The following is a 15,615-nucleotide window of genomic DNA, read 5'->3' on the forward strand; positions in this document are numbered from 1 at the left end:
GGTTCACTAGAAAAAAAAATAGGCTTATGACTAAGTACGTTGACTTAACATAACTAACACAGAAAGATTTTCTGAATATGTTGAAATTCTGAAAAAAGAACTCAGTGGAAATTCTGGAAAAAGAGCTCTGAGGGCTCTTCTTCTCTGCACTTGTCTTCTCTAAACATTATTAACATCAGTGCCCAGTGGTAGGAGTTGAGATGTCAGAATTGACTTTTTTTTTTCATTATTTATTCATAAATTCACTATTTAGTCATAATTATTCATAACATTTTCATTATTTCTATCATGTAGATAGAAATATGTATATGGAATACATATAATTTCCTGTGTGTACTACTTTTGTTGGCCAAATGCAGGGGAAATAAAGCTATTTTTGTAATCACAGGTTTATTAGCAGGAACTCAATAATAAATCGTTGCTTCAAATTTATTAGTTTGACCAGGGAGCACGCATTACAATGACAACTTTTCCTATGCATAGTATTTCAACAGAAGTATTTTAACACGTATTGTTTGCAACACAGCTAAGAAGTATCAAAAACATTTTTATCCTCACAGCAAGCATGCCATTTTGGAGAGACAAATACATACTTCATCCAGTCTCAGGAATTCAATCTCATATTTAATATCTTCCCAGTCTGTGAATAAGATCAGACTTCATCACATTGCACTCCACAGGGTGGAGCTTATTTTGCAGTTAAGCTTCAAAGGTCAAATTGATTTTTTTTTCTATCCCAGCTTGGCCCTTGTCACTATCTGTCACTCAGTCACAAGAAAATGGACTATTGATGCTAAAGACCCTTCATGACTGGCAGCTCTGAAACAAAACTGTGCCAAATAGACATCTCTATTAGTCTGTGCACCAGGCTTAAAAGAGAGTAACCAATAAAGCAGGCAGTCTCGGTTGCCCCGTAGGCTGCCTGTAACGTTACCCCAGCAGTGGTAACCAGCAGTGGTGAATCAGCAGATGCACAGGCTAGATGATTTTGGAGCTGCTACATGCCCGTTTGTCTTTCAGCCAGCCTCACTCTGATGCAGTGAGTGGTACTCCTTCCCTCCTCTGTCACCGAGCCAATTCCAGGAAAAGTATGTGATCCGTAATGAGCAATGGTGAGAGGCAGTCTACCGTGGAATAGACTTTTACAATGATATATTAAACAAAGAGATATTTAAAGCAAATTACCTACAGGAACAAAATCGCCTTTACCATGGGGACTGTCCCATAAGTGAAAAGCAAATACAGAATTCTATGAAATAAACTTAAAGTCACTGCCTTTTTTTTATATTACTGAAAATCTCTGCTAAGCCTATATTCCTTAAAAAGAAAACACCTTACTTAAACAAATACTAAAATGGTATTAGGAGGTAAAAACTCAAAGATAATGACTGTATTAAAGGCCTTTCTTTTCCTAGGTAACATGAAAGTATCAAATTCAAAATACTTTATTTTCAGCTATCAGGACGACCACTTAAACTATGAATGACATTAGTCACTGAGGCACTTGATTTTTGAGCTTTTTCCTTGCCAGAACTATGATGTACAACACAGCCTATTCTGAATGCCATGATACTGAAATGACAAGCTTTTCACGGTGCCAGAGAAAAATAAAAAAATAAAAATCAGCTTGTTTTCATTTCCTTATTAGGTTCAAGATGAAAAGCTATAGATAAAAGTAATATCCATAATATGGCAAACAATGAAAGAGTAGTTCTCTGACAGAGATGGTTTAACAAAGGTGTTTAAAAATGGAAGCTCCCCTGGAGCACCAACGGTAGGGACAGAAGAAGAACTGTGGGCTTCAGCCATTGAATAAAATCCATGTGTGCTTTGGTGAAAGGAACTAAGTTTCATCTCAGCTGCAGTCAGTTAAATCAGATCCAAATATAACTCAACATGTCTGAAAAGTTCTGAGATAAAGTAAGCTACAAGGATAAGTATAGAAGAAGTTAGTACAAGCACCCAAGGAGTTTTGCATAAGTAGAAGATATACTGAAAACTCAGATAGCGCTACCAAGGGCACAGCATGAAGAACTACCAAACAGTAATGAGTTGCGAGTCCCTGCAGTGGAAATGGCCTCACCATAGAGCCAGTGCCTAAGCACGGAGACCCAAAGTCCATTTATGGAACTTCAATCCCGATTCTTACCTTGGCTGAATTTTGTATAGTGAAAACAGAGACTGAGTCAAACGTCATTGTTTTGTGTACCAGGAGTATGCCACAGAGTCAGGTACATTTAAAAAGTGTGCTTTAAGTACACAGCTCGGTGTATAACAGTTTGTAGAATCAGGCTTTCCATTTGCATTTTCCTTTTCATTACAGAGTTAACAATGTAAATGCTAAAAAAAAAAAAAGTGTCCTGGGTGGGGTTTTTTGTTTGTTTTTATTTATTTTATTTTCCTGAAAAGGGGAATGCCCTATCTGAATCATAGCTACTGAAACAAACTGCAGCACCATATGAATAAAAAATTTATATTTTTAAAAGCTTGAAAGCAACAAAAGATATAAACCGGTTTGAAGCTGGTGACTAAAATTTTTTGAGCTATTTGGAGAAAGTTGCTGGCAGGCTTGTAGGTGGTTTACATAAGACTCCCACACTCCAGTCTATCCATACATGCTTTTGTGCTTGATTAATTAGAGAAACTAGGGAGAGGTGATACTTTTGCAGTGACTGATGTTTCCTTATAATTAAATCAGTCTGGTATATATCTTCCATAAAGAATCAGGTCATGAAATGTTCATAAAACACCAACCTAAGTGTCATCTGGAAAATTACAAATTTAATATTGAGATGGATGTCTCTGGTGAAAATAAAAATAGTGGGCTCTTTAATTTCATAGAAAAACAGTATCATAAATTTACTCTGGGCATCATATATTAAAATAATGCTATGCAAATAGGAATGACAGTTAAATAAGGTTTTAGAATAAGACTGTTTAAATGAATAAGTAATATTTTAAAATGTCAGTCAGTCAACACACCATGAAAAAAGAAAGCTCAATTTAATTAGCTTGGTCATTTGTGGCTTAGGTAGAGAAAAGAATTAGCATGTTGAGTACGTTAAAGCTTCCCAAAACTTTGTGGGGGTTTTACACAGGTATTCACTTTCATCTCAGTGAAAGAATTACTGTAACAAATGCTGGCTTAGATGGTGCTTTGCTGCTTATGGCACAAGAGAGCTTCTTAAGCAACTTGCTATGCTGCCTGGTAAAGGTCAGGCACAGTTTACTGAGCACTGGATAAAATATATCTTCAAAAAAAAACTACAAATCTGTAGTATGATGGTATACACATGCTTTTTTATAGTTTACCTATGTCCACTTCATGTTGACCAACTTCTCTATTGTCCTGGTTTCAGTTAGGACTTTTCCTCCTAGTAGCTGGCAGGGTGCTATGTTTTGGATTAGAATGAGAAGAGCGCTGATAACATGCTGATGTTTTAATTGTTGTAGAGCAGTGCTTACACCAAGCCAAGGACTTTTCAGCCTCTCTCTGTCCTGCTAGCGAGCAGGCTAGGGATGCAGCAGGAGCTGGGAGGGGACAGACCCAGGACAGCTGACCCAAACTGGCCAAAGGGGTATTCCATACCATCTGACGTCATGCTGAACAATATATAGGGGTGGCTAGCCGGGGTGGAAGGGGGGGCCGGCTGCTCGGGGATAGGCTGGGCATCGGTCAACAGGTGGTGAGCAATTGCATTGTGCATCACTTATTTCGTACACATTACTATTAATACTATTATTATTATTATTATTGTTGTTGTTGTTATTCTTTTCCTTGTCTTAATAAACTGTCTTTATCTCAACTCACAGACTTCACTTTCCCGTTTCTCTCCCCCATCCCGGAGAGGGAGGGGGGAGGGTGAGTGAACGGCTGTGTGGTGTTTGGCTGCCAGCCGGGCTAAACCACAACATCTATAAAAGGGAAATCATAATACCAGTAAAGATCGTAATACCAGTAATGATGTAGTGATTACTGGTAATACCAGTAAAGATGATAATACCAATAAAGCTGATGTCTATTAGCAATCGCTGGCATAGTCCAGTTGGGACTGGACAAGCAACATAGAGGGTTTGCAGTAATACACTACCTTCTAATATATATATATATATATATTATTTTTTTAAATGTACACAAAGGTCAAGTTTTGATAACATTTTCAGCCTGACATAACTTGCTTACTGTAGACTGTGATGCACTGAAGAAAGCATAACAGATACAAAGCACCAGCTCAGAGACTACACTTTTGCCTAGCATTAATGCAGAGAGGTTTCTACATAGTATTGAAAAATAAATGAGGCCTGGTACATATTTCAAGCTTCCTCTGCTGGAATTACTTTCTGTCTCCCTGGAAGATGGACAGCAAGTGAGAAGAAAGAAGGTCACTAGGGCCAGGCACATACTAAATCTGCACCTAATCTTCATAACCACAGGACTGAGGTAGATTGCATGTATTTATAAAACAAACTTACTGTTGCTTAGCACATTCACTACCGTAAGTGTGTCCTTATTGCAAATATTTCACTTCTAGAAGCACCGAGGACTGCCAGCCCAAACTAATGGAACAGTGCACTTGCTGTTCTATCTACCTTGCTTCACTGAAATTGAGAGGGAAGGAATTATAACGTATTTTCTTTATTTTGGGGAGAAAGTAACAAGAACCTGAACTGCAAATTATTTCTATAGACATTATTAAAAAACTGAAACAGTCAAAATTATCATTTGACACTCTCTAAAAGATATTTCCCTTTTCTCTTTTGTACTTTCATACTGAAGTACCTTATCAAATCTTCTGAAAGCCGTTATTTTTTGAACCAATCTTGAAATTAGCAAATGCTTCCACTGCAAGTGTCCAGTGACTTTCTGTTCATACCTAATGTAAAATATGCTAACAGAAAAAAAGATATAGCTGTCATTCAATGGAAATTATCAGCTTGTGTATATTTATTGACACAAATTTGCCCAAAAGAATGTAGGTCTGCGTACATTCCAGACAATCAGATACTACAAGTTTATTTAGAAATATGCAATACTGGAACTTTTTATAGTAGTGTTTTCTTTCTTTCTTTCTTCCTTCCTTCCTTTCCTTTTTTTTTTTTTTTTAATAATAATGGAGTCATGAGGAATTCTTGAGAGACAAAATGAAGACTACTATTTAGCATATACTGTAAGAACTTCAAGTTTGTAAATGTATTTAAGTCTACTTGATACAAGAAACATAATGATTCCAAACCAAACACCACAGGAGTGAAAGTGATAATTTCCATAAGACTGGACATGCCTAAAGAAGCCACCAAATCTAGGAAAGGACACATGTTCTGTGCCATCCTTGCAATACACAGAGTTCAAAGACAGCTAGTGATAAAAGCAATCATGCAGCAGCAATGACTGCATTCAATCTGAACACACTGTCACCTGTGTTTATATCCGTTCTGAGTATTATATGAATGGACATGTACATTAAAGGCAACTTCTGTATCTTGATTTATATGTGATTTAAGCCTATACTAATTACAAATATTTAAGTATGACTTTTCAGAAAAAAACAAAGGCTCTTAGATGTGTTCATTTGAAACATCACAATATGCAATACTTGTAAGCCTCTGAAATAAATTAGAGATATGCAAGTAATTCAGAAATAGCACACAGCTTGAGGGGGTTTGTTGTGGGGTTTTAATTTATATATGTATAAGCATTACTACACTTTATTCTTTCAATGAGATTACAGTAGCTGTTTTTTTTATGTCTCACAGTGCTATTTTGTGTGATGATGTAGAAGTACTGGGCTACATCAAGAACATGAAAGTGAAATTAATCCTTTTAAACCACAGCAAAAGACACTTATACAGTTAAATATGTATCACAGAAAGCTCCCCAACATCTATAGCACGGTAAGGCTCAGTCTTCTACACAAGCCTAAGCCTTTCACAGAATGAACCTAGTTGACAAACATCGTGATTTATGAGAGAGGAAGGACTCTTATTCCCCAGTAGCAAAACCAGTGAAATTCAGCACAACGGAGACAAAACAAACAAACAAACAAACAAAAAACACCTGCAGAACTTCACACTACTGTAAATTCAAGTCAAACAACAGTGTCCTGTTTTTAGATGCAAACCAAGCCTGACAGTTCTACTAACTTTCTGTCCCACCATAGTAATGTTGCCCTGACTTCACATACACTGGCTGAGCTGGAGAGATTAATATTCTCAGCTGCACAGCCACTTAATTCTTCCTTGTCTCATTCCATAACGTTCACAGTCACTGGCACTGAATTCAGGTCTTTCTGTGCCTATAAACACTGATCCAGGCCTTGCATAAGCGCCTATAATTCTAACCCTTAAGCATACCCTTAAGTTGTGCGTATTATGCATACTACCAGGCTAACCATTAGGACTTCAAATATAAAGCCAAGAATGTCTTAACAGGATTGGAGCTATAGTCTGCAATGTTTTCCTTGTGTGTACTGCAAATAGTGGAGATAAGTGAATGAAATCTTCACCAAGCTTTAAATTACTCAGACATAAATAGCAATAAAAAATTTCAGTAAAAATACATATATACATAGCTACATATATGCAAATGAATTGACAGAACAATATATGTAATTGCTATACAGTCCAAAAAATTGAAACACATGCTTACCCTTGCCAAAGTCAGTGTTCCTTGTTTACACACACTGCAGCGGACCCTCAGTTTCCCAGGTTTAACAGCTTGGCAGAAATTTTTGCAGAAAACATAAAAACTGTTGTAACTAGCTGCACCTGTCAGGAAGAAAAACAAACAAGCAAACAAAACCATTTGATTTATACTGAAAATCAGTATCAGGCTATAATGAAAAATTTCTATTTAATAAGTGATAAACAAGGGAAAAAATGTTTTTAAGGCCTGAAGACAGCATTGTGATCTTCTTCCCTGGTGTACTTAACACATTCGAGTAACTCCTGCTTCTTGATCAATATATAAAGGCAAACTACCCTGAAACCCCTAGAAAATATATCCTAATTTGAGGTTGAGCTTATCACTGATGAGAACCAACTGTAATCTTTGGCAAGTGATGTATAAGATTAATTACTCCATCTCTCCATAATTGGTGTCTTACTCCTAATCTAGATTTGTCTAGCTGCAAGTTTGAGTGAGTCCAAATTGCATGAATATTTCCTTGGATAAAGTTTAAAAGATTAGTTTGATTGATATCACAAGAAGAAAACAAATATTTAATTTAGTAAATCTAGTTTTATTTGTGGAATAACGGAAATCATTTATTTATTTTTGCTGGCAGTGATATTACCTAGCAAAGTTTGTAAACTGCTGCCAAGTCAATTTTCAAGGAAAATGAAATGAAATACATTCTATTCTGGGGAACTACAGAATACACAGAGAATTGTGTAAGCCTGAGGCATTGCTAATGATTGTGATTTCACAATCCTGGTCACTGTTTTGAGTAAACTGCTTTGTAGGATGACTATTGCTATCCCTCAAAAAATGAAGGAAGATTCATAGAGTTGTTTTAATTTATACTAGTCATCTCCAAGTTCAGACACTCAAGCTTATTGTCAGAACTTGAACTGAGACCAGAATAAAGCTTTAGCATTCCATTCTATTCCCAGTATCAAGAGGAATAGTTGTAGAGATTTGCCTCAGCATGGGTGAACTTTAGAATCTACAGTAGTCCCTTAGAGAAATAAACTCTTCACCTTTTTCTTCCCCATTGTCCTACCTCTCCCTACTTTTATCAGCAACACACCCTGTATACATTTCAATCCTAATGTGTTACCACCATAAATATCATCGGGAATAATATTTTTCAACAAGATTGATTTACTTTATTTTTACATGTCCTTTAAATGATAAAGGTGAGCCCCTGCATTCTGCTAATGAAAATCCATACGAATTTCATATTACACCTATTCATAGGTGTCCAACATTTATGTGAAACTAGTTTCCAAAAGTCAACCTCAGAGAACTGTCATCTAAAACTTTTTTTCTAAGAAAAAAAGATGTAGATGTCTTCAGAGACGTACACTAATGAAGGAGCAAATTTTATAACACATGGTTTTAACACATCATTTTTTTCAAGTTTTCAGAAACATAAGTGATGTCTCCAATATTAAATTTAGTAAACCGATCTATCAACTATTTTCATTATGCTTCCCTGGGAATTATTAATTACCATAACTGAACATAAAACATAATAGAATTTCAAATGAATTTAGACTTCACAGAAAATTAGCACACATCCACCCTTTCACACATAATGTACACATAAACAACTGCAACTCAAAACAATTGAGAGCATACTTCTCAAATCAATCTATAACACAGTTCTAAGATAAAAATAGTTCAGCTAAAGATAAAGAGACATAGGCTGAACTATTCAATAATATATGGTACAATGTTGAGAGGTGACTCCAAACTAAATTTGCCAAAATTTTGAACATTTGGATGACTATTTACTCATATTTTACCCAAGATTCCTAACAGTAGGACCAAGAACACTTTTAGATTAGCTTCAGTTTGAACTAGAATACACACACACACACAAATCTAAAATACAATATTGAAAATGAGAAGGCATACACTGGCAAATAATTGTATTTTACTTTTGGTAATTCCTCCATGCAGGATCAGCAGGTCAACCAATAAAAAAAAAGGGCATTAAATTTAGTATAATTTGAAGGAAGTATTTAATGACTTAAGTAAGCAAGTATGCCATTGCTACATGAGGCCCGTCATAAACAAGATGCTTCCAGTCAATTACTCCTGACTCAGTTTCAGCTGCAGGCAGTGAGACCAGAGTCAAGTCTGGTATCAGCAGTGCTCTGCCATTGCTCTGTTTGCTTGCATGGTCTTTAAGACTTAATTTGAGTGCTGTTTCTTCTGTTCACATGCAGAAGCACTTATCCTGAGTAAATCTGTGATGCCACTGTTCACTGTCCTGATTCCTTCTACCTCCTGGATGGATTCCTGCTATGACTCTTATAAAATCCTTCCAGTCAAACAGAAACATCTTATTGAGTACACAAGCCCTTATGGAATAAAATATTTTGTTAATTGGGCTGATGCCTTTCCTGATCCAATCCACCATTCCCTGATATCTTGTGTATGTCTGACATTTTATATCAAGTTTGTTTCAAGCAGAAAACTACTTGAGGCAGAAATCATACTTTCTGCCTGCTATTTGTTCTAAGCTCATTCCATCTGCACCCAAAGATAAAACTGTATTATTGATAAGAGTCTGCAAAATATTCACAAGATAGTATGGCATAAATCAGCATGACTGAATACTGCAGTAAGAAAACAGCAGTCATAGGAGAAGCCTAAAATGAGACATACTGATGATTTACTGTGGAGGATAAATCTTGTGCATTAGCTTGATATTTACTCCTTGCAAAAACAGACTACATTTACTCAATATTTATATTTCTTAGCTCTTTTTTTTTTTTCCTCTTTCATGAATTTAAAAAGTACCCCCTATACACATCCCTGATGCACAAATTTGAAACACAACAAGAAAGAAATTTATAGCATAATGAATCGGAGCAGTTAAGCAATGCAGACACCCAGAATAACTTTTGAAATGTCTCCTACAGCAAGGCTGCCAGAGAGGCAGACGACTACAGGAGGAATGTTCTGATTTGAGGAGAAAGGAGTAAATGAAGATTTTCAGCAATCTATTCACCATTTGATATACATATGCTGATCTCAGTCTCACCAAGTGCAGTTACTTTATTCAGTGTATGTCCTGAGAAGCATCACCAGGATGAGGAGAGACTGAATTACATACACAAATGTTAAAAGTTGGCATAGTGTACAACACTGATGACAAGAATTAAACTCTTTACTGACTTGTCAGTATCACCGTGACTTTTAGCAAGGCCCTTGGCTGAGACTGTATCCTCCTGAATAGTTTTTCAGAGGGGAACTGCGAGAAACAAGGACAAAGAAATCTACTTTATGCACTAGCTCTGACGTAGCAGTAGTAATAAGAAATGTAATTATGGCACCATGCCAGTAATCACTCAAATGGCTGCAGCACCAACCTTACAACCTTGTCTTTCCTCATTCAATCATGGTCTATAGGTTTTCATAAAGCTCTCCATTAATATTTTATAACACTGGTACTCAGCAAGAATGTGCAGACACAGCAAATTACAAGCTAAAAAAAATTGGAAGTCCCTTAAGTGCTGATTCTAATACTGAAGGTGTGCGTTAGAACAATAAATAAATTAAATTATAATTAGTAGTCTGTTTGCAGTTACATACATTGGTGGGTGGAGGACAACTGAAGGAAAAACAAATGTATATGGCCACTGGAAGCAAGGTCAGGCAACATGGGAGGACTACAGAGACGCTGCTTGTCTTTGAAGGGAGAAAATTTGTGCAGCCAAAGCTCAATTTGAGTTGAAGCTAGCCAGTACTGTCAGGGATAGTAAAAAGGGTTTTTAAAATATGTTAACAGCAAAAGAAGGACCAGAGAAAACATAGGTTCATGGATGGTCACCTCACAAACAGGGATGTTAACAAAGCAGTGATTTTTAATGGATTTTTTACCTCTGTCTTCAACACCAGTGATGGGCCCTGGGACCCCTGGAGCCCTGAGATGGAGGACCATGACTGCAGTAACAATAAACTCCCAGCAAACCCTGAACTTGTGTAGGATTTGCTTGCATGTAAGTCTATGGGATTCATTCCAGGATACTCAGAGAGCTGGCTGATGTCATCACGAGACCTCTCTCAACTATTTTTCAATGATCTTGGGAATCTGGAGAGGTTCCAGCTGGCAAACATTGTTCCGATTTTCAAGAAGGGCAAGAAAGAAGAACCTGGTAACTACAGGCCTGTCAGTCTCAATTCAGTGTCTGGTAAAATTATGGAGGAGATTATTCTGTGAGTTTTGGAAAAACACCTGAAAGACATTGCAGTAATTGGTCACAGCCATCATGGTTTCATGAGGTGAAAGTCGTGCTTAACAAACTTAATTTCCTTTTATGGCAAGGTCACCGACCTGGTTGACCCAGAGAAGACAATTGACATAATCTTAGCAGATTTCAGCAAAGCTTTTGATACTGTTTCTCACAGTATCCTTCCGGACCAAATGTTCAGCATACAGTTAGATAAATACACAAAATAATGGTTGAACAATTGGCTGATGCGTTTGGCTCAAAGGGTTCTAGTAAATGGGGTTACACCAGGCTGGCAGCCAGTCACTAGTGGGGTTCCCCAGGGCTCCATTTTAGGGCCAGTTCTCTTTAATGTTTTTTGTAAATGACTTGGATGCAGGAGTTGAAGGTATAGTAAGTTTACAGATGACACTAAATTGGGAGGAGCTGTTGACTCCCTTGAGGGTAGAGAGGCCTTGCAGAGAGGTCTCGACAAATTAGAGGGCTGGGCAATCACCAACCACATGAAGTCTAACAATATCAAGTGCCAGATTCTGCACTTGGGATGGGGCAACCCTGGTTATACGTACAGACTGGGGGACAAGAGGCTGGAGAGCAGCCCCTCAGAAAGGGATCGGGGGGTTCTGGTTGACAACAAGTTGAATACGAGCTAGCAGTGTGTCCTGGCAGCCAGGAGGGCCAACCATACCTCCAGGTGCATCAAGCACGGCACTACTAGCTGGCTGAGTGAAGTGATTGTTCCACTCTCCTCTGTGCTCGTGCAGCCTTACCTTAAGCAGTGTGTGCACCACAATATAAGAAGGACATAAAATTATTAGGGAGTGTCCAAAGGAGGGCTATGAAGATAGTGAAGGGTCTAGAGGATGAAATGTTGAGGAGCTGACGAAGTCACTTGGATTGTTCAGCCTCAAGAAGAGGAGATTGAGGGGAGACCTCAATGTGGCCTGCAGCTTCCTCATGACAGGGAGCAGAGGGGCAGGCACCAATCTCTTCTCTCTGGTGACCAGAGCTAAAGCTGAGTTTTTCATAGGTACAAATATATTTTTCACCACATGATCATAGGCCGGCTTTTTAAGAAATCATCTCCAATATGTCAAACTTAAGAGAAATCTGACTTAGAAATGCGTAACATTTTTGTCTTTCATTTTATTCAGAAGAGATAAATTAGCAGGCAAATGATTCATTTCCATCTGCATCAGTAAATTTTTCTCATAACTTGTTCCAACACAGCAAAAATCATTTCAACAGCTGCTTGGTTACACTGGTCTACCTAAATTGTATTTGGTGAGAATACTTACAGGGCTGAATCTTTCAGGGAAAATATGGGAATGTCTCCTTTCTGGAGTCCCAAGAAATGTTTCTCCCAGTGGCAGCCACAGAAAATTCACAATGTCTTTCCTGAGGTGTTTTGTTCTAGTATTTCAATCAATATCTTTATCATTAAGAAGATATTATTTTTAGTTTTAATTTTCTGTGCTGAAACTAAACTATTACTTCCTCTACCTGCCACCAAGGATATGGAAAACAATTTATTTTCTTTCTCTTTGCAGCAGCTTTTTATATTGGTTTTCTACTTCTTGTGCTATTAAACCCCAATATGGTCATTCTTTTCATATATGCAATAATCTTCAGATTTCAAAACATTTCTCTTGGAGTTTTCTTTAAAGGGCATTACGTGTAGTCACAATATTGTGACTACAATATTGTCACAGTATTGTCACAATATTCCAACTGAAGTCTCTCTGATACTGAGAACAATAGGGTTCTTTTTTTTTTCTTTGTCCTTTTTTGTTTGTTTGTTTGTTTTTTAAGGCATCTTAAAGGTTATACTTCCTTTTTTTTTTCTTTTTTTTTTTTTTCCCATTTGGTTTGTAATCTAAAATGAACCTCCAAACCCTTGTCTACTTCATCTGTTTTAACCGATTCTGTATCTGTGTTGCTGAATACTACCAGCCAAGTGCAATATGCTGTACTGGACCCTTCTGAGAAGCACTGTGTTTTTTTTCAGAGTAAATTTCCCATTTATCTTGATAGTTTTGCATTCTAAGACTGTCATCCAGTTTATTAGCATTCTCTCCTAACTTGGTGCTGTCTACAGATTTAATAAATGTAGAGTCTATTTCATCATCCAGATCAGTAATGAGAGTATTGATTAATACCAAATGTAGGGCAGACCCATTCAATATATCCCTCCATTTTGATGATGAACTACTACTAACTACTCCCAAGCTACAAATTAGTAGACAAGTTCACAGAAACTCCACCATGTTTTTATATATATTTGTGCTCTCAGTTTGCTGCTGACAATATCATGCTAAATTGTCAAAAACTTTACAAAGGTTAATATGTGAAATCATAGAAACATAGAATTATGGAATGTTTTGAGTTGGAAAGGATCTTAAAGATCATCTAGTTCCAACCCTGTCATGGGCAGGGACACCTCCCACCAGACCAGGTTGCTCAAAGATATATCCAACCTGGCCTTGAACACCCCCAGGGATGGGGAATCCACAACTTCTCTGGGCAACCTGTTCTGGTATTTACCCACCCTCACAGACTGAAATCCATCCTGCACTTTTTTGCCAAGTGGAAATGTGTGGAGCTCCAGTAGCTTGGGTTTGCCTGTGAGATTACTTATGCAGAATGTGTACTGTGTGTGATTATATATATGTGCACATGCATATATGTATAATGTAGATATATGACAAACCAACTTTGTTGATGTAAAACCTAAAATTTAATAAGAATTCAGAAAACAATCCCTATTTTGCAGTTTTCACTTTCAAATCAGAAGACAAAGCCATTTATTGCAGGCTACCTTCTTAGTAAAATGCTTAGTCGCTTTCTTTATCAAGTTAATTTAATTATGAAGCTCTTACTGGTCACCAAAAAAATAAATAAAATAAAAACACGAATGCAAAAGGCTGCTCATTTATGATCTGTGCATGGACCTGTCTTTTCATCCCAATGAGACACCCTCTCTCTCTTCTACCTCTTCAGAGCTAATTTCATCACAAATACTATTCACAGAAAGTATTAACACTGTTCTCCCCCTTTACTGTTTTTATACAAAAGGAAAAAGTAGTATTCTCTGATATGTATCCCAGTGTTTTGTACTTTCTCCACATTTAGATTTTTAAGCTCCTTAGGACCTGAATTACCTCCTTTTTTTCTGTCCTATTAATGATGAACATGCTGTGGGAGCTTTATACATGTTAGTGATAGTATAGACTAATTATTTTTATATGCATGACTAGTTAATCAGAAAACATTAGTCATAATCACTATAGATCTCATTCTGAATTCTCTAATCAGTCAAAACACCCATTATCATCCATATGACTGTTTAAGTGAATAAAATTTGAATAGGGATATTAGGAGCTAACCGACTGTTTTCATTTGAAGCACATTTTCATATAGATGATAATGATCACTGATTCCTTTCTTTAACTCAACTATTTAAAAGAGGACACAGCTATGGGAAAGTCTTTCAACAGACTGAAAATTGCATAAAACTAACATTGTTTCAGATTCCATTATATTTACATTTAGACTAGTTGCAGTTTGTAAAATGTAGACTGGCTGTCAGAGACCTCTCAGACCATATTAGCAATTTGCACCCACATAATGAAAAATACAGAGTTAGAAGTGAAAAAAGTATTTTTCCAACTGTCTTCACTTTAAGGATTCCACTTGATTCAACACAGTAGGAGGAAAAACATCTGCAGTATATGCCCACTGGTCCCAAAGCAGTGAAAATTTACACATAAAGCCAAATTTAAATAAAGTGTGCAGGTTGTACTTCTGCACCAGAGAGAGAGAGAGAGAGAGAGATTACTTAAAATATCTCATTTGCTTTCCAGAAATACAACTGATATGTTCTACCTTTAACCTTTTCTTTTTTAACTGTCCATCATTATCTGTAAAGATTTCACAGGACACATAGCTACGTGTTGATAATCAGAATCACAGAATCACAGAATCGTCTAGGTTGGAAGAGACCTCCAAGATCATCTAGTCCAACCTCTGAAATAATGATAATATTCTCTATGATGCCTGTCTAATTTAGACCATGAGAATGGTATTTATTTGACAGATTCATGAAAACTGGTCAAACCATTTTTTTCATAAAAACTGAGAAAAATTGGCACTTTTATGGTTTGATTCGATTCATCCTAAAGTAGATATAAAAATATATAAATATATCAGATACATTGTGCCTAAAAGAGTCTGTTTCTCTCTGTTGTGAGGATTTAGGACACCTAGGTCTGGTACAGATATTTACAGATATCTACATTGCAGACCTATAAAATTAGGTGACATGAATCTTATTTGGTGATACTGTGGACAAGAACTAATTTTTTGCCTGCAAATGTGACAAATAGTTACAGTATTTCTGCAGTATAGATAACAATATTAAGAAGACTGAACCTTAAAAAAAAATAAAAAATTCGTTTTCTTGAGACTCAAATATGATTTTGAAAATGTCTATGGATCTCAGATAACTAAAGTATATGGAAGACACAACTGTTTGGAAAAAAAAAAAAAGAAATGGACTTGTCAGTGTAACAAGGACTACAAAGGAAAATAAGAGAGGATATTAAGAAGAGTTGGAATTTGACTGAAAAGTGTGTATATAATGCCTGTGTAAGAGATGGAATATTGGAAGTACTTGAAAAATACAATAGGGGAGCATTTAACTTCTAGGCT

At 36.7% G+C, this 15,615-nt stretch overlaps 1 protein-coding gene across 1 annotated transcript in view; it reads right to left on the minus strand.

Annotated features, from left to right (window-relative positions):
- The window catches only part of PRKN (parkin RBR E3 ubiquitin protein ligase), a 761,494-nt gene that overhangs the window by 474,588 nt on the left and 271,291 nt on the right, over window positions 1–15,615 (minus strand). Inside the window, exon 4 of the mRNA XM_040551523.1 lies at window positions 6,647–6,765. Within this exon, the coding sequence (XP_040407457.1) occupies window positions 6,647–6,765 (119 nt within the window). The remainder of the gene's footprint in view (window positions 1–6,646; window positions 6,766–15,615) is intronic.

The sequence above is a fragment of the Cygnus olor genome, chromosome 3, assembly GCF_009769625.2.
Source record: "Cygnus olor isolate bCygOlo1 chromosome 3, bCygOlo1.pri.v2, whole genome shotgun sequence".
NCBI lineage: Eukaryota > Metazoa > Chordata > Aves > Anseriformes > Anatidae > Cygnus > Cygnus olor.